This window comes from Haemaphysalis longicornis, unplaced genomic scaffold (assembly GCF_048455015.1).
Source record: "Haemaphysalis longicornis isolate Haplotype H1 unplaced genomic scaffold, Haemaphysalis longicornis Haplotype H1 scaffold_2, whole genome shotgun sequence".
Taxonomy (NCBI): domain Eukaryota; kingdom Metazoa; phylum Arthropoda; class Arachnida; order Ixodida; family Ixodidae; genus Haemaphysalis; species Haemaphysalis longicornis.
The window spans coordinates 64,702,328-64,722,320 of NW_027526295.1; the positions used below are offsets into that span (position 1 = coordinate 64,702,328).

The window sequence follows — 19,993 nt, forward strand, 5'->3', positions numbered from 1 at the left end:
CATAACTTTAAAGTTACCAGACACTTTGCTTTGCTGGCGCGTTTTTTTTTCTTTCTATTCACACAGACCTGTTATCTCTCACGAAACATTGGTTTTTCGTCCCAATGGTATTTGTGACATATTTTAGTTCTTTCCGCTGAGGAGTGGGTCTAAGAAAATGAGAGGGGGAATTTGATTTTTTCTTCAAATAATTACTTGTATGGCAGGCGCGTTTTGCATTCCGCTAACGCACTCGGAGCACAGGTTTTACTCACCATGCCCTTGTGACAATAGGTGAGCGGATACCTCTTGTCCTCGAGGCTTCCGTATTCATCGAACACTCCGTACCGGAAGTGGGCCCATTCTTGGACGAACACGTAAGCTGTAAGATGAAGTGCTGTGTCAAGCGTAGCATTGCACTGACGTCTAGCTAGCGACACCTTATTTTCTCGAAAAAGAACGTGCTTAGCTAAAACCTGTGAAGCGTGCGTCCCTATACACATCTTCAAGCTTTTCAGCGGTAGACTCCGACGTTGAACTGGAGAAGGTCTTCGCATTTTTCGGCAAGTCATTTGACTTCGGCATGTGAATAGCTGAATAAAACAGCGCCAAGAAAAATTATATGTTAAGTAAAAGGACATTTGGTATCTAAGAATAAAAACTACTAATCTTAAAAATCTTTAAAATTCTCCTACCAAGCTAATACGGAAATTAGGGGCTTTAACACAAATTAACGAGATAGAGTATCTTTGTTCCTTTAAAACCACGCAAAAACCGTACGCATGCGCAAACACCAACGGATGAAAGAAGGGAAAGCGCTCGTGTGTCTTTCCTTGCTTCCGTCCGTGTGTGTTTGCGCTGCTGTACGATATGAACTTACACCAACTCGCCCAATTCGTTGCTTTACTCGTGTGACATACGCGTTGGCAGCTTATGAGTTAATGAACCGTGAAGCAAGCTGCGATTGGCATATATTTGTAAACGAAGAATGCCGCCGAAATTGCAAAGTTAACGCGTGGACGGAGCACGTACAGTGCGCAATTCACTTGCCTATAACAGCGAATTCAAATTCAACCAGTTACATCTGAAAACTGCCAACACAAACTACAAAAATATTGGGGGCAGAAGGGGCGGGCTTAGACTTCATCACGCCGCAGTAGTTGTTTTTTTTTTTCGAGGCATAGTAAGGCTGGAAAATATCAAAGCTGTGTTTAGACAATTGATTGATTGTGGGGTTTAACGCGCCGACGCAACGCAGGCGATGAGGCGCGCCGTAGTGGAGGGCTCCGGATTAATTTTGACCACCTGGGGATCTTTATCGTGCGCCGAAATCTCGCACACACGGGCGTTTTTGCTTTTCGCCTCCATCAGAAAAGCGGCCGCCGCGGCCGTCTGTGTTTAGACAAAAATGTTTCCCTGTGAACACGCACTCCCAAAAAGAAAACTTTTTTTTTTAGAAAATTTTTTTTAGAAAAAAAGAAAACTTATTTTTTTTAGGCGGAAGAAGCAAACGATTGCGCGCCCAAGCTTATGAAGTCGAAGATGAAAAAAAGAAAAAAATGGCTGTGTATGTCGCGAAATTCATGTCCCTCTTTGACTGGTTTTCTTACCGCTCGCCATTTTTGGGCCGAGGGGAGGCGTACGGCGTAGCAAACGAGTGTTTTCGCCTCCATTGCCGCACCCGGGTCGGCTGGCCATGTGTTTCGGAAAGAGACGTAGGCGAGGATGCCGCGGCCAACGGAAGCCTACGCCCCGCGGATTCTCGGAAGACGCGCGGCCCGAGGGACTGTGTGCACGATGCAGCGCGGGGTAACTGGCGGTGGCCGGACGGACGGCCGGGACGCGGCGTCGGCCTTGAGGGCTGCGCTGGGGAGGCCGAGCGACGACGGCGGTGAACTCCGGGCCCCCGAAGGTGAAACTGCACTGCCGAAGTTCGCCCAAATTGCGTCGCTGATGAGCGGCGCCCCACCACAGACGGCCGACAGCCTTCGTCACCCCGGCGAGATCATCAGCCGGACCGCAGCTAAGATGTCCTCCCCATCTCCACCCTTCTTCGAAGGAGCGCCCGCCAGATGGCGCCGAGCACGGATGCGTGTTCCCTGTGCTCGAAGTGTTTTTACTGGAAACAAAAGTTTCTCCGATGTGCCGACTGTGAAAGTCGAGTGCATGTAAAGTGTGTGACCTGGCCAGATGAAGAGCTGGCCATGCTGGTGTCTGGACAGCGGCGTTTTACCTGCAACAAGTGTGAGTGTGCCGCCGCTTCCCTTAAGCCTACCCACGACATCGGCTCTACCGACGGAGCCGACGGAGCCTCGGCGCATTCCACAACCCCACCGGGCGCGGCGACGGCGGTGCCCACTCCGTCCCCTCCGTCAGGGTCAGTGACCCAACCGGTCGAGCAGGCTCCCCCGCGCGGCCTTCCCGTCCGCGCGCTCCGCGGGACCTCCTCCGACGCCCAGCGCCCTGCGGAAATGGAAACTGAGCACGGAAATTCTGATCCTCATATTTTATCCGATGACCCCGCTGGTATTGAAGATCGGCCGGCACGTATAGCTCCCACGTGAACCGAAGTCGTAAGCCGTAACAACCAGAGGCGCCTCCGACAACAGCAGTCCCATCTTGTTGGTCAACCCTCCCACCAGCAACACGGATCCTTACCGAATTGCACCACTCCGCAGCATCATTCCCGAACGGACAAGCGCCTACCCCACCAACCGCGACTGCCACCTCTCCCGCTTGAGGATTACAAAGTGGTCATTCGACCCCGTACTGGCCTCATCCTTGCCCAGTGGCTCATTCAGTGTGTCACCAACGCAATAAGTGCCGCAGCGCAGATATCCGACGCAACACAAGACCGCATCACTTTTCGCATCCGAAGGGACCAAAACCTGGTCGTAGTGAGTACCCCGGACCTGGACATCGCTAAGAAAATCCAGCAAATCACCACCCTTAACATGGAGAGCAAGCAGTATGAAGTCACCGCTTACATTGCTGTCCCAGACAACTCAAGCAAAGGCATAATCACGGGAATTGCGGCCAACACAACCACCGACGAACTTTAGAGCATCTGCGGTCACCAAACGCTGAAATAATCCACGCCAGGATGATGGGAAAATCTACCACCGCCCTTCTCACCTTCGCGGGTCTTCGTGTGCCTCATTACGTCAACTATTACGGGGGAGAATACCGTTGCCGCGTATTTCAACCTCGCCACCAGGTATGCCGGATATGCCTTAAGCTCGGCCACCGAGGTGACGTCTGCCCGAGTCCGGACACGCACAGGTGCAGCGCTTGTGGGACGGTGAACCCAGTGCCAGATCACGTGTGCGTTCCCCGCTGCGCCAACTGCCATGCAGACCACCCGGCCACGGATCCCCGCTGCCCGGTCCGCCAACGACGCCCTTACAACAAGACGCATGTTCTTCGATCCTTGGCATCGACAAACCGCTCGCCACCATTTTTCCCTCCCGCCACTACCCAACAGTGTAACACCACTGACTGTACCGGTGAAACTGTTGCCCATCAAACCCAGGGATCCCTGCAGTCCTGTGCAACCACCGAGCGCCCGCTTGCCGATTCGGAGCTACCGTCCACGGATTCCCGTTCGTGCGGTCACAGCAACAGTCACGACCGGAGACGCGGGGACCGAGGCCGGTCAGCGAGCCACGGCCAATCCAGGGTACCAGGGTGCAGCCGGGAGGCCAGCGACAGCCGCGGAAACCAAGCTCCACCTAACTTCCGGCCGCAGAGCACCAACCTCAAGGTGAGCTGGACAGAGCAGTTTCCTCCCCTCCCTTCTAACTACACCTCCTCGTCCCACCCCATCACAACACCGTGCCCCACACCCACACACGCACCCCCAATACCCGATGCGCTCCAGGCGATGCGAACCGATCTCCAGGCCCAATTCACGGCCACCATACAAAAACTGCAGGCAGACGTCGACGAGCTCCGTCAACAACACACACGAGCCTTACAGCACTACACCGCCACCATTGATGAAATCCGGAGCCAGCTGCGGAAGCATCACGAGTCCCTTCAGAACGAACTCCGAACCCTCGTAACTGATGCCATCCGCGAGGTGCTCAAACAAGCTCAACCCCAGCCGATTCTCCCACTTACTCTGCCCGTAGACACGCATGGAGTAGACAGAGATCACCGAGACTTACGCCGCGTCCACCCCTGCCTCACACCCTCGACGGATCGCCCCGGCAATGCTCTAAACTACGCCCAGCCACCCCCTCAACACGGCTAGCAAGTCGAGACCACCAAAGCCACACACCCGTCATACGCCTGAACCCCTGCGCATTTGGCAATGGAATTGTAGAGGCTACCGCCGCAAGAAAGGGTCACTTTTGCAATATATAGCCACGCACTCAAATTCGCCGGACGTAATTGCTCTTCAAGAAGTCATAAGCGATCCCACCCTACCAGGCTACTCTCCGTACTCGAACTCCAGAAATGACGACCAGGCGCCTCTAGTGACGACATTTGCAGACAAGAGGATTGCAGTCATTGATCACTCTCCAAGCAGTCCCCATCACATCCCGCACGTATTACTAGAAATCATCCCGAATACCTCCAAGCAAACAAGTGTATAGGTCCTTAACATTTACAGTACGCCCCAGGCCAGACGAGACACATTTGACCACCTCTTCGACAGCACCCTCTCTTTAGCAAAACGGACCAACAGCCCCGTGCTTATAGTGGGCGACTTCAACGCGGCACACCCTACTTGGGGCTACATGACAGAAACTCCCAAGGGACGAAAGCTAGCACTGACAATAGCCAGGTGCCATCTTACGGTTCTTACAGAACCTGGCCAGCCCACTCGCATGGGTAACAGCGTTACACGGGATACATGTCCGGACCTCACTCTAACCCATGGCCTCAGCAGCCACAGGTGGTCTAACCTTGGGGAGACACTCGGCAGTGATCACTGCATCCTCTTCACTGAGATAGCGGACTTCGGCGCCAAGGTTTCCAACAGATCGGTCGCAATCACCGGCTGGGTCACCTTCCGAAAGCGTCGTGCCCAACCGAGTGGCGATAGCTCACCCGACACTGACCCTGCGTCAACTACTGGAGACCCCGAGCAATCGCCTCTTCCTTCCCTCCCAGAGTGGATTAAACAAATTCAAAGTGATCTGGCAGACACTACTAGAACCGTACAAACAACAGCTCACATGCCAGACGTGGACAGCCACCTTCTTCATATTTTGGATGCCCGCCGTAGCCTCAGCAAACGATGGCGAGGGCAAAGGCACAATCGGAAACTTCGTAAACGGATCGCCTTGCTCACCGCCGAAGCCGAACGCTACGCAGCAGAGTTGACACGGGCCAACTGGCAAAATTTCTGCAACCAGCTACAAGGAACACTTCTGTATCTGTTTGTTTTATGGCGCAAGGGCAACGATGGCCAAAGAGCGCCAATGCAATGGTTGATCATTTTTAATGATGTTTTAATAAAATGGTGCTGTAAATGTGACGATTTTAAAAGAGGTTAGTGGGGGGGGGTGTATACAGCCCCTCATTTAAAACAACAATAAAATTGGGGAAATGGGAATGGCAGGGTAAGAATGTAAAAAATAAATAGACACTCATAGCGTCCTCCCACTCTGAGGGGTCCCGAGGTTACACGTGGTATGATATGCGGTTTAAAAAGCCAATGTCTCCCAGGTAAGCAAAAAGGCGTTTACTTGGAATTAAGGGTTGATCAGCTAAAAACATCGAGGGATGAAGAGGAATCATGTGAGTGTAAAGTTCCCGGAAGTGCTTTTTCCTTGCCTTGTGGAAGTACCCACACTCAACTAAGACATGGCTGACGGATAGGCGATGTCCGCACCTGTCGCATTGTGGCGGTGGTTTGCCCTGCAGAAGGTGCGAGTGAGTAGCGTATGTATGACCTATTCGTAATCTGCACATGTATACTTCCGTTGTTCAGTTGTGTTTTTCTGTGTAGTAGCTGCCTAATTGGGGTTTTATAGTGTGGAGTTTGTTATCTGTCTGAGTGTCCCAGTGTTGCTGCCAGCGTTGTCGGATTGCCCTTCGAATGAATGGTTTCCAGTCAAGATAGGGAAGCTGCTGAACGTCGACGCTGCAGCGAAGTGCTGCCGCAGCGGCGCTCTGGTCTGCGAGTTCATTACCAGGAATGCCACTGTGTCCAGGCACCCAACACACGACTATGACCTGTTTTAAAGCGTAGGCTGCCATTATCTCTTTAACTAATCTGTTCAGCACAATGTTCCTACTAGGTTTTCCATAATGCAGTGCTGTCACAACACTCAATGAGTCTGTGTATATAATGGATTGTTGTGTCTTTGTTTGTAATATGTGTTCTAGCGTAATTAATATAGCATGTGCCTCAGCCGTAAATATACTTGTGTTTCTGTTTAGTGTCCTTGTGCTGGCAAAGTTGGGACCGTGTGCAGCACATGCCACAGCAGTGGCAGTTTTGGAGGCATCTGTGTAAAAGGCAGTGTACGGGAATTTGTTTTGCAAGTGCAGGAAGTGTTGTCGGATGAGTCTGCGGGTGAATGTTTTTTGTAAATTTCCTTGAACGACATGTCACAGGTGACAGGGCGCAGTTGCCAAGGCGGCATGAACTCAACGAAGTCAGCTTTGTAAGATTCTGATAAAATAACCCCAAGTTCCTCCGCATCCACCTTCACTCGGATAGAGAAAGGCAGAGGAAGCGACGGACGGCTCAAAAACAGCCTTTCGGACGCTTTGTTTTCAAGAATAGCATTTAGCGGATGACTATTTAAGGATGTTGCCCTTACGCAGTACAAAAGTGCCATGTATGTACGCTGGTGCTCTAAGCACCACTGATCCGTTTCTGCATAGAGGCTTTCAATAGGACTTGACCGGAAAGCCCCGGACGCCAGGCGGAGCCCCAAGTGCAGCACTGTGTCCAGCATTTTTAGAGCTGTTTTTGAGGCAGACCCATACACTACACTTCCATAGTCTATACGGGACCTGACAAGACTGTTAAAAACACGTAAAAGGCATGTTGTATCTGCACCGTATGACTGGCGGGAAAGGACTTTTAAGATGTTCATAGTCTTCATGCATTTCATTTTAAGTTGTTTAATGTGTGGGATGAATGTAAGTTTATCATCTAAAACTACTCCAAGAAACTTGTGTTCTCTTTTTACGGGTATGTCAACTCCCTTAAGTTGTATGGTTGGTTGCAGATGGATCCCACGCTTCCTGGAAAAGAGAACACAAGTGCTTTTCTGCGGATTTAGGATAAAACCATTTTTGTCTGCCCACTTGGCTAGTCTGTTCACTGCAACTTGGATCTGCCGTTCACAGATAGAGGAGTTGCATGACCTGAAGCTGATGTGAACATCGTCTACATAGATTGAATAAAAAATGGTGGGTGGCAGTGCTCTCCCTAACGTATCCATTTTTACAATGAAAAGTGTGCAGCTAAGTACTCCACCCTGGGGAACGCCATTTTCTTGTGTATACGTCCTGGATAATGCTGCACCAACTCGTACCCGGAATGTTCTATCTGATAAGTAGCTTTCCATTGTGTTTAACATGTTTCCACAAATGCCGAAAGATTTAAGGTCATGCAGGATGCCATACCGCCAAGTGGTGTCATAGGCCTTTTCGATGTCAAAAAATACAGATATACAGTGTTGCTTATGGGCAAAAGCTTCTTTAACATAAGATTCAACAGCTATAAGATTGTCAGTTGTTGTCCTGCCCAAGCGAAAGCCTGCCTGGCAGCTATCAAGGACACCATGATATTCCAAGAAATAGATAAGCCGTCTATTGATCATCTTTTCAAAGAGCTTGCTCAAGCAGCTTGTCAAAGCAATAGGGCGATAGCTTGCCACAGAAGAGGCATCTTTCCCCTCTTTCAATACAGCAAACACAATTGCCTCTTTCCAAGCATGAGGAAAGTACCCAGCACACCATATCTTGTTGTACAAGAAGAGAAGAGTATTGAGGGTATCCATGTGCAGGTGCTGAATCATTGTGTATGTTATTTTATCAGCTCCTGGCGCCGAAGCACGGCATGTGTTGAGGGCTACCATAAGTTCCCGCAGCGAAAAAGGAGAGTTATACCCGTCATTCGATTTCTTGTTGTCACGAGTAGGCTTTCTTTCAATAGATTCTTTGTATCGCAGGAATGTCTCAGTGTAGTGGGAGGAGCTGGAAATATGTTCAAAGTGCTGCCCCAGGGTGTTTGCTTGGTCTTCAAGTGTATCGCCAGTGGAGCTGACAAGAGGTGTGACATATGTTTTCTGCCCCTGCAGTTTCCGTATCCTGTTCCAAACTTTGCGCGCATCTGTGTAGGAATTTATTGATGATAGAAAAGACCTCCAACTATCTGTTTTTGCCTGACGTCGGATTCGCCGTCCCATGGCTTTTGCGCGCTTGAAGGAAATTAGGTTTTCTGTAGTAGGATACCTGCGGAGGACCCCCCAGGCCTTATTCTGAGCATTTCTGGCCTTCTTGCAATCGTCATTCCACCAGGGCCTCTGAAGATTACGTGTGGTACCGGAGGTCTGGGTAATAGAAACGCTAGCAGCATCAAGTATATGTGCTGTGATGAAGAAGCACGCTTCACCAATACCTAAGTGTGTTATTGATGTGTAAGTAAGTTTCGACATCTCTTTAAACGTTGCCCAGTCGGCACCAGCTTCTTTAAACTTTTCATGTGAAGTGTAACTGTAGGGGCATTTTTCTAAATATCTGAGGGTGACAGGGAAGTGGTCGGTCCCGTAGGGATTCGTACCCACTTCCCATTCGATGGATGGAAAAAGAACGGGGGAGCCTATAGCAAGATCAATGTGTGAATATGTGTGGTGTGCTATATTGTAGTATGTCGGCTGCTTTTTGTTAAAGAGACAAGCTCCGGATGACAAGAGAAAGTTTTCTATCAACCGGCCCCGGGAATCTGTGCGTTCCGATCCCCATAGTGGGCTGTGCGCATTAAGGTCACCAACTAGTAAAAACGGTTCTGGCAGTTGATCTATAAGGGACTCAAATTCGTAACTGGACAGACGATATTCAGGGGGAATGTACAGTGAGCAAATTGTTGTTAACTTATTGAAGATAATTGCCCGAACAGCAACCGCTTCTAGGCCGGTGCGCAAATGGATAGATTGACAAGGGACAGCTTTTTGTATAACTATTGCCACGCCACCAGAGCAGTGCGAGCAGCTGTCTCTGTCTTTTCTAAATACTGAGTATTGGTTTAGGAAGTTGGTATGCTTAGAGTTCAAGTGAGTCTCTTGTAAACACAGGACAGTTGTTTGAGTTTTGTGTAGGATTTCATATATATCATCTAGGTTTTTAATTAATCCTCTACAGTTCCACTGCGTAACTATTTGTGCTACCATAAATGTTTAAAGAAGATTTTGGCTGGTGAAGACTAGGGATGGATGTATCACCTACCACACTCAGGTATGATCTGGGCCAGTGACACGGGGGGCTGCTGGCTTTTTTCCCCGCCCCGCCATGGAGCGCTGTTCTTTCACCACCTTTGGTGCTGGCCGAGACGGTGTCATGTCCATGTCCTCGTCTGAGTGCTGGGACAGCGACGAGATGGAGTCCTTGCGGCCCCCGACACGGAATATGTTCGAAGTGGTGGAAGGATTTCCTCCCACCATCGTTTGTTGCGTGTTGGACGCAGAGGCGGTCGAAGGACCCGCCACATCTACATCCGTGGCCACCTGAGGTCTGGTAGCCGGAAGAAGGGGACCAACGGCAGAGCCGTCACTCCTGGCGTTCGTGGCCGACGCAACACTTGCGGGTGCCACAGGTGTTGTGTCAGCTGGTTGGGCTGCCTTAGGTAGCCCCTTGGGGGGCTGGGGCGGCACCAAGTCTGCTTCGCAGTACTGGGTGGCCGCAGTGACAAGACGCCGCTCCGCCCCCCGGCGAGCTGCGTCGGCATACTTCGCAGAAGCAAAGGCGCTGAGCCTTTTACGCGCTTCTAGGTAAGAGATGTTCTCGCTGACTTTAAGACTGAGCATTTTCTTCTCAAGTTTGAATGTTTCACACGTCCTTGAGTACGCTGTGTGCGGGCCACTGCAGTTCGGACACTTAATCAAAGTGCTGTTGCAATTCTCTTTGGCGTGGTCGTGCTCTGAGCACTTCGCACACGTTAAACGCCCACGGCAGTTGTTAGTACTCTGCCCATAACGTTGGCACTTAAAGCACCGACGCGGGTTGGGGATATATGGTCGGACGGTACATCGAAGAAAGCCTGCATTCACAAATTCGGGTAAGGTACTGCGGTCAAAGGTGAGGACAACGTGTTTGGTTTTGATTTCCTGATTTTCTCGACGCATAGTGATCCTCCTTACTGCAATGACGCCCTGGTCGCGCAGGCCCTCGAGGATGTCAGAGTCAGTTTCATTGCAGAGATCAGATTCGGATATTCCACCTTGGGATGTATTTAGCGTTCGGTGGGGAGTGACCTTGACTTTCAGGTCGCCAATGAGGGTTTGTTCAAAAAGCTTTTTTGATTGTGCCGGGTTGTTTACTTCTACAAGGATCTCTCCAGAGGTCAGTTTCTTGGCTTTGTAGTGTTTTCCCACAACACGTTCAATGCACTTAGCTATTAAGAAAACGGATGTAGATGTCACTGGCTTTGGATTGTCTTCGGATGCAATGATCAAGAACCGGGGAAAGTTGTCAGGTATTTGGAACGATAGGGCAGGCAATGGGGGAAAGTCCGCTTCGGTGCGGCCCCTTTTGGGGGGCCGATCAATGGGTTTAGAAAATTTTGAAAGAACCATGCAGCATGGAAAAAAAGCAGGGAACGGGGGTACTTCCTTCGCTCGGTTTACCCTGATGCCGAGAGAGGTCCCGGAGCTCCCTGCCTGGTAAACAGACAGGGAGCCCATCCGCCGGAGCTTGACCACGGCTCCGACAGCCACCGTTTGTGGTTTCTACCCTTCACCTTAAAACTCCTAGCCACGGTAGGATACAGCGTGAGTATGGGGGCTGGGGGTCCGCGGTATCGCCAGTACCGTCACCAAGATTGCTCAAGGTGCCCCGTGCGGGGACAAGGAACACTTGGAACAGAAAAGACATGGTCGCTGCTACGCAGTCTCCTCGACCCCAAGCAGACCAAAACAGAAACCACGAAAGCCATCCGTACATTACTGCACAGGGAAAACCTTGACAAAGATACCCTTCTCGCTACACTGAAACAGCGCTATATCAGCGTCGGTCCCCGCCTCCAGTATCGGCCTTACCCAGACACCTCTGACACGAATGTCCTGCTCGATGCTGACATCACAGAGGCAGAAGTGAGAGCGGCCCTTCAACACCTCACAAAAAGCACTGCACCGGGAGCGAACGGCATCCAATATAAGTTACTTCGCAACCTGGACGACCGCGCCATAACCCAGTTGACGACTTACTACAACGATGCGTGGCGCAAGGGCACTCTACCACAGGAATGGAAGCACGCAGACATCATCCTGATACCCAAACCGGGCAAACCTCTTTCATTTGGCAACCTCCGCCCCATCTCACTTACGTCGTGTCTGGGCAAGCTTCTCGAACATATAATCCTTGCTAGGCTGCAACCACATCTCGAAGCCACCCACTTTTTCCCCGACACAATGTTCGGTTTTCGTTCCCACCTGGCCACACAGGATGTGCTCCTCCAACTCAAGCACGACATCCTGGATCATCCCAACAGAGCCCAAACACGCGCCGTCCTGACACTCGACCTAAAAGGTGCGTTTGATAACGTCGCACACGACCTCATTCTTGACAATCTGGCATCATCAAATTGTGGAGAACGCACATACAATTACGTCAGAGCCTTTCTGGCTGATAGGACAGCCACCATAGGGTTAGGTGAGCACCGCTCACCACCCTTTCAAATGACTGGAAGAGGAACGCCCCAGGGCTCAGTTCTATCCCCAATACTCTTCAATGTGGCCATGGCTAAGCTGCCTCCTCTACTAAACGCAATTCCGGAGCTTCGCCACGCGCTGTACGCGGACGATGTGACCATGTGGGCAACACGCGGATCGGACGGCCAAATACAGGACGCCCTGCAAGAGGCAGCAGATGTAGTTCTGAACTATGCCTCTCTGGGGGGCCTGCCTTGCGCAGCGGAGAAGTCCGGCCTTCTTGTGTTGCCTCCCCGCATGCGACCAGTAACCAAGCCAGAAATATCCGTTTACCTTACCAGTAATTTGATCCCGTGCGTCACCCGAGTCCGAATCCTAGGACTCCATCTACAGTCTAACGGCCGCGCCACGCACACAGTTCACCTCCTCAAAACTCAAATCACGCAAATCACGCACATGATCCGTCGCATCTCCAATAGACGGGCCGGCCTCAAGGAAGAAGACACCCTCCGCATAGTTCATTCCTTACTCATCAGCCGCCTTGCCTACCACGTCCTCTTTCACAATTTGCTGCGCTCCGAACTCCAGCGCCTCAACACTGCCTTACGGACGGGAATCAAAGCAGCCCTGGGTCTTCCCCCCTACACTTCTACACAACGTCTCCTTCAATTGGGTGTCCACAACACGATAGAGGAAATTATTGAGGCACAACGAGCTGGTCAGCTTATCTGCCTTAGCACCACCCGCACCGGTCGTCACGTGCTCGCCAGCCTGGGATACCCCGAGCCGTCGTCACCTCTCCCACCAAACCCTGTGGCTCTCGCCCCTGTCCTTCGTGCACGTTTACAAGTTGCCCCGCTCCCCAAGAACATGCACGCGGAAACCAACCAGGGCCGACGCCGCGCCCGAGTCGAAGCGCTAGCCCGCCGGTACGGTCAGGACCCACATGTGATTTACACCGACGCAGCCAGTTATCCAGCCAACCCCAACGCTAAAGTGGCAGTGGCCTCTGCAGTTGCTGGCAATGCGCAAACAACTTGCTCTGTACGCACCGATTCCATCAGGGTGGCCGAGGAAACAGCCATAGCATTGGCTGTGTCCCACATCACCACCGCTCGACCCGCGGAAGCTGACGACGACGAAACCTGGGCAATTATAACAGACTCGCAAGCCGCCTGCCGGGCATATTCTTCTGGAATCCTCTCCATCCAAGCAAACAACATTCTTCGACACTCCGATCCATCCAAGCTTCCCTTCATCCGTATCGTCTGGACCCCTGGCCATGCCTCCCTTCCTGGAAATGAGCACGCACACGCGCTCGCCCGAGAAATGACCCACCGGGCGTCAGAGGAAGCGGACAGACAGATCCGGGGTGGCTCCAAGACATCAGCTTCCATCATCCCATCCCACGAACCTCTCAACTATACACTCACACTCGCCTACTACCGCACACAAAGAAAAACACTACCTCCACCCCACCACTCCCTATCCCGCGCCGACGCCACGTCATGGCGGCAGCTCCAGACACACACGTTCCCAAACTTACACCACAAACACCTCTTCTACCCCACCCAATACGCTGGCAACTGCCCGGCTTGCCAGAGCCCCACTCCCACCCTCTACCACTCTGTATGGGAGTGTCCGCGTCCACCAGACGGGCTCACCCCTATAAGCATCCCCACCCTCTCCTCTTGGGAGGCTGCTCTGTCCAGCACTGCCCCGCAAGACCAACAACGGCTGATCGAGCGGGCCCGCCGGATAGCGTCCGCCATTGGAGTCCTGGACTGAGGACCCCACTCATAGAGGCTGCTCTTCGGCTAACAAATGATCAATAAATGTTTTCACCACCACCACCACCCCCTTCTTCGGACTCTTTCTAATCGTCTTATCTGATGTACTTCTCTAAGTGGACTGCACGGGCCTCTCTATCCGCCTCCTTCAGTCCTCGCGGGCCTTTGTTAGCAGCTGGGGGAAGCCTTCAAACCCGCCTATTGTGCACTTTACTATCCCCTTCATCTAGTGTCGTCTCCTTCTTGGGCTCGTAACGGCGGGTACCGTTTCCTTCATTGTGATCAATGTACTCTGGGTCGGTTTCTTGGAAGCTCTGACCCCAACGGGGTGTCAACTTCAGTAAGTTGTTTAGTCGTCATACCCTCTGTGTCAGCCTGTTCTTGATTTCCTGTGTATGTGGAGAAAGTAAATGTGTTTTGTTTTCAAACGGTTATCCCGTGCCCCGTCTCGTGCCTCACGCCAGCGGCCAATCAGGCGTGGACCTATCGCCGGTTAGCAGGTCCGAACCACCTCATCGAATTCGCACATACGGGGGAGTTGTTCGTCGCTCCTCCCGTCCGAAGCATCGGCCAATTACCTCTCAATTCTGTGACAGTGTATTTGCTCACTCGGCTGCAAATGCCGTCGATGGACGATAGTATTCTGGCATTCCGGCCACAAAAACGCTCCTCATATTACACCCCCCCCTCTCACGCTCCCCCCGTATCGTTTCTCCCACGATAAACATGGTGGAGGTTCGCTCAAGTAAATTCAACTTTCCTGAGTTCCACTGCTCGCGAGTCATTTCTTGGAACCTTCTGTTACTGCTGTAATTGGGATACCGCCACGAGGCCCGACCTCTAGCGCTAACCCTTTTTGTATTTTTTTCGTCACAGATGGTTTTCAACGCGTACGCCTTTTTTTATTTTGCTGTCGCAAATATCAAGCATACATCTATTTTCAATTGAAAGAACACGGCGAATACCGCTTATGCATTGATCTTTTGCCTCACTAAGCTGAATGCTTTCTTTTTGCTGAACATAGTTGACAACTATGAAGTGCTGTTTTCAGATTTAGGGGTTTGGAAAAGGTTTGCCTGTACAAACCTTTCGTTCAAGTATTCCTTTAACTTTTGGTCAGACTACTCAATTGAAGGACAGACAGACAGACAGACAGACAGACAGACAGACAGACAGACAGACAGACAGACAGACAGACAGACAGACAGACACCAAATGTTTGGGTTCTAAGGAGTCCAAGAAAGATTGCAGTCATTAAAAATGATGAAGGCAAAGAAATTACAACTTACCCGGGTTCAGCGCCTCCTGAGCCGTCGCATTTTGTGTCAGGGCCAAAAATCCTGGTGTAAGTTGGATAAAATCCCCGGGTTGGCCGCAGGGCATCAGTTGCTGCGTGAACGGCATGTCGCCTTGTGCTTCGGTGGGGACGTCGACGCGTACGTCGCTCCTGTCGAACCTGGTGAGGGACAGCGGTCGGGCGCTGTCCCTCATGGGCCACGTGTGCGGGACCTCGATGGTTACTTGCTTGAAGTATACGCGCCCGTTGGTGGCCCGGTGGAGGAACTCGGAGGAAGACCGGAACAGCGACTGCGTGTTTCCAAATCATTTCAGAACAGGAGCATATATGTGCGGAATAGCACGGTAATCGAGGGTATCAAGTTTTCTTAAGCTACCTGGAAGCACTTTGTGGTCCACACAACGCACAAAAAACACAGCTGCCCTGGCGGCCAATGAAGCGGCCACAGATCGCCTTTCCAACCAAGCACAAGAGAAAAAAAATGACAAAGAATACGGCCCCTGGAAGGCTCAATGACTGAATGCGTCAGAAGTCATGAGCAGTATATAGCAAGCATGAATATTGTCACGAAGCCAGAGACGACGCAGTTGTCTTGAAGGAAAACACGTTTATTGGAGCGAACTTGTGCTCCCCTAGCAACTAAACAACTTTGTTCGCACTTCCAGGAGCTACGCAAATCCGTTTCTCATTGAGGATTTCATGAAGTGCGGGCTCCACGCGACTGCACCCCTGGTTATAAGCCTCAACAAACGTTCGCTTTCCGACGTAAAAACCGTGGGCAAATTATACTAAAAAAAGCTCGAGGATTGTCGGCAATCGTTGGCACTGGCTCTCGTAGACTCTCTTCGTCGGACCAGTTCCTGCCACAGCGCACGCTCGCGAAGGGGGCGTGGCAAGCGCCGCTCCCGTCTACGATTGCGCCAAGGGGCGCGCTGCGGTCTCGCTGGCCCGTCAAAGGGGAGCACCAGACCTTCCGCGTCGTCACACGCGCCGAGCCTAAAACAAACCATCCAATAACGAGGCATTGAGCGGTGTCTACAGCAGCCAGTGGAGGTCCCCTGCTGGGACGAGGGGGCAGACACGTCACGGCCGCGTGACGTCACCGGTCGGGCCAATGACAAGCGACGAAAGCTTCCCCGGACAGATAGATGGACGTGGGACCGCTCTGAAAATAAAAAAAACATCCCCCTCGCGAGGGACACGATCAAATGCAGAGCATTTCCGCGGGGGGCGCGCCTGCAAGTCGTGTGGATTACGTATTGGTTGTTGTAATTGTTGTCTTCCAGCGTAGACATTGTCGATGAAGTCGATGGTGAAACATGAAACGTGCCGTGAACCCCCTGCCGCGGCTATGACGCAACGTGGAGCGGCTATGACGCAACGTGGCGCGGCTATGACGCAACACAATCCAACACAATCCACTTTAGTCCAATCCAATCCAAACCAATCCAATCCAAGACAAGCCAAGCCAATCCAAGCCAATCCAATCCAATGCCCCTCGCGAGAGAGTGTTATAGCGCCGAAATCGCGCCACCACACGAACGCGTGATGTTGACGTCACGATCACGCCACAGATGTTAGCGACCGGAGCGCGCGCGAACGACATATGTGGTTTAAGCGCGAACCGACCGCGGTGAGAGAGCGCGATGCGAGCGCCCCCACCTGTTCTTGCACGCGAACCGACTGTTGCTCAGCGCGAACCCAACGCGGCGAGAGAGGGTGTTGCGCACGTCCCCACCTGTTGTGCGCCCGAACCGAACGCGGCGAGAGAGGGCGTTGCGAGCGGAGAGAAGGCGAGGAGGACGCGGGGGAGAGGGCTCACCTGTGGCCGACGGTTGAATGAGTCAAGGATATATAAGGCGTGTTCGTAACCTTCCATTCTGTGTCGGCTTTCTGGCGCAGTGGGTAGAGTACCATGTACCTTGCGTTCCGCCCGCAGAGTCGTGGTTTAGAAACCTGGCGCCGGTAAGTATTATTTTTTATATAGTGTAGGGGGAGCGATGCGGACTACGGACGTCAACGCGGGTGACATCGTGAGTTACTGAAATGCTCCGCATTAAAAAAAATTCCCGCGCCTTCCCGCGAGGGGAACACGAGTAAATGCAGAACATTGGGGGTCGTTAACGCCGCGTAAAGTCGCGTTAGGGTGGGTAGTTGGGTCGTAGTTGCGTTGGTGTTGGTTTGGGGTAGAGAGAGGAGAGTAAAGTCGCGTTAGGGTGGAGTGAGCGTCAACCAAGGAAGGAAGGAGCAACGAAGTGACTGAAGCACGAGCGACCGCTAGCCGCTTTATATTTGCAGCGCACGCAGTAGAGGGAGAGCAGTACGGGAGGAGAGCGCGCATGCGCAAGCAGCGCGCGCCCTTCCACGCCCCACCGCGCTGCTATCACGCACCTGTTACGCCGAGACCGCGACGGAGCGAACGGGCTGACTACGACGAATGCGCGCGCCAGCTGCTGTTGAGAGATAGGAGGGAAGGAGGAGAGGCGCACCTGCTGCGGACGCGGAGCTGTGGACGCCGTCCGACGCAGGAAGAGGCGAGGCTAAGAAATGCTCTGCATTTAAAATACACAGGCGGCGAAGCAGCAGTCAACAAAGTGACGTGTGCGGGCGAGCGTCGACGATCGGAATTAAAGCCGCGGCGTCTGCTCTGCAGGCTTTTATCTTTCGGCGCGAGTGTTTCTCGAACCGTCGATTTACATCCAGAACAAAGAAGATTATTCTAGGCTGTTCACGTAAGTTCGGAATGCTCTCCCTATCAGAAGAGATAACACAGGCGGCATAGAAAGAAAGAATGGAACACGCGCTTCCCTTGGCACACAAATTGAAGCTATTTTCAGCTCCAGCTGCCACCTACACACGATTCTACCGCCTCTTGGAGAGCTGAAATTCTATTTCGTCTGCACTAATCAGCTTTATATTTCTTTATTTTACACTTCCAAGATTCGTTGATTTTGATTTTGATTGATTGTGGGGTTTAACGCGCCGACGCAACGCAGGCGATGAGGCGCGCCGTAGTGGAGGGCTCCGGATTAATTTCGACCACCTGGGGATCTTTATCGTGCGCCGAAATCTCGCACACACCGGCGTTTTTGCTTTTCGCCTCCATCAGAAAAGCGGCCGCCGCGGCCGGGAAACGAACCCGCGACCTTGTGCTCAGCAGCGCAACGCCTTAGCCACTGAGCCACCGCGGCGGGTCACCTCCAAGATTCGCGCTCCTGTGTTGTGTTACATAAAGGAGACGAACATGCCCATTTTACCCTTGCAAAAAAGGTGCCAATAACGAGCTGAATCTTTGAAAGAGGACATGAAGTATAGGAAGGAGCAGCTATGGGCCAAAGCTGGATGCGTTAAATTGCCCTTTGCACGCTTTTACCAACTATGTGAAGCAACTGCAATGCTTTTACAAAGTGGTCATTAAGAGAATAGAGCACTTTTATTCGGTGGCCACGTAATAGCCTTGGGAAACATCGACGCTGTAGCCAAATTATATGACAGAAACTCACCCCAAATATTTTGCTTTCCCGTTATTCTTCGAAGTATTCGCGGTGCTTAGCTTCGTGGGGTACGTCACACAGTTATTATAGTTTTTATTGACCCACTTGATTTCCGTTGCGCCAGTAAGCGCATTCGGTAGCCAGTTTAAAAGAATCGCAACAGAAGCAATACAGAAAACGAAGGAGGCATTGGTTGAAACAAGCTAATACGAAAAACCCTTGGTGTAACCAGCTAACTATATAGCTTTCTGCATGTCTGCAACAGGCAGGGAAAACATTCAATGCGTGTATCGGCCTATCAGCAAGCGTACTAAGGGCTGAAGTGCGTTTTATGAAGATATTTAAAACTTTGGTGCTGAAACAGCAAAAATAAAGTTTACAGAAAAACGAGCGTCCAACACGATCGACAGGTTGAGGAAGATCAGCTAGGAATGTTATAGGAACAAATTATGAGAAGAGCTGCGCTTGAGGCAATCGACTTTAAAAAGATCAAAATCCGCCCAGTCCGCAGTATATGAGGTCCAACATTTTAGTTCTATGGGCCAAATAAGCCAGCAACTGCTACAATCAGTTCTGTTACAACTTCGTATGCCTTAACGCAAAAAAATGGGAAACATGCATGAAGGCGCGAATACCCTTTTGTAAGAGGTTGAACACAAATCAAATAAAGCTTTGGCATGTGATGTGGGTGTGTAGCGCTGAGCGCTTCAAACTCGTTCATGTCCTCGTTAGAGCGACTGAAACCTTTGCGCTGGCCCGGTGGATGCGCTAATGTCTGAAAATGTGGAGCCTTCGCAGCTAAAATGCCACGTGTCGCAATACAGGCCACGAAGGGAAAATGTCTCCTGACCTTGATGTTATCAAGGATGGACTCGTCGTAAGGAACATCCTTACTGATGGAGACCCTGATGTCCTTGTAGCCACCGTCTTTCGTGTCGATGTGAACGGATGCAGCAGCACTTAGCAGACACAGCAGTGCACCCGCAGTGGGCAGCATCCTTCCCATTGTCCCGAGCCTGGGAGGAAACTGGCATCGAGACGGAAGTGATAAATACAGGCCATCCGAAAGAGTGGTAGACATGCAATGTTGAAATAACTATTTACGGTTGTAATAAAAGATTCTTCTGAGCGGTCGTGTTGTTTTATTGAAACGGAAGCTAAAAATGCATTCAGCTGTGACCGGGATCAACGAATGCAATCAGTTAGTTCAATTGTTTTATATATTTATTGATTGGTTATGTACGTATTCAAGAAAGAGGTGGCCATTTGTTCGCTGGTTGAAAGCCGTTGACAAAGTAATAATACACCAGTAATGACTAACTTGCCAGTTTTTGACAACTGTGTTACGCAGTAGCCTTTCACGTATCTAGAATATCAAGAATTAATAAATGACTTTTGTGAAAATGTCGAAATCCGGCTATCGATTCACTTAAATTATAAATAATTTACGGGTCTGGTATTTGTGCGTTCATTAATTAGGAATCTATTTTTATTGCGTGAACAATAAATAGGGGATGTAAGGAAAATTTTTGCGTCGATCGGCGTTGCTATGTAACACAGTCAGTGAGAGAAAGAACATAGTCATAGAGTGCAGAG

At 51.2% G+C, this 19,993-nt stretch overlaps 1 protein-coding gene across 1 annotated transcript in view; it reads right to left on the reverse strand.

The window, feature by feature from the left end:
• LOC144168012 (calcium-activated chloride channel regulator 3A-1-like) overlaps positions 1-19,403 on the reverse strand; it is a 95,049-nt gene extending 75,646 nt beyond the window's left edge. Inside the window, exons 1-3 of the mRNA XM_077697108.1 lie at positions 19,248-19,403; positions 14,896-15,193; positions 255-361 (exon numbers count right to left, since the gene is read on the reverse strand). Of these exons, the coding sequence (XP_077553234.1) occupies positions 255-361; positions 14,896-15,193; positions 19,248-19,403 (561 nt within the window). The remainder of the gene's footprint in view (positions 1-254; positions 362-14,895; positions 15,194-19,247) is intronic.
• Positions 19,404-19,993: the final 590 nt, after the last annotated feature.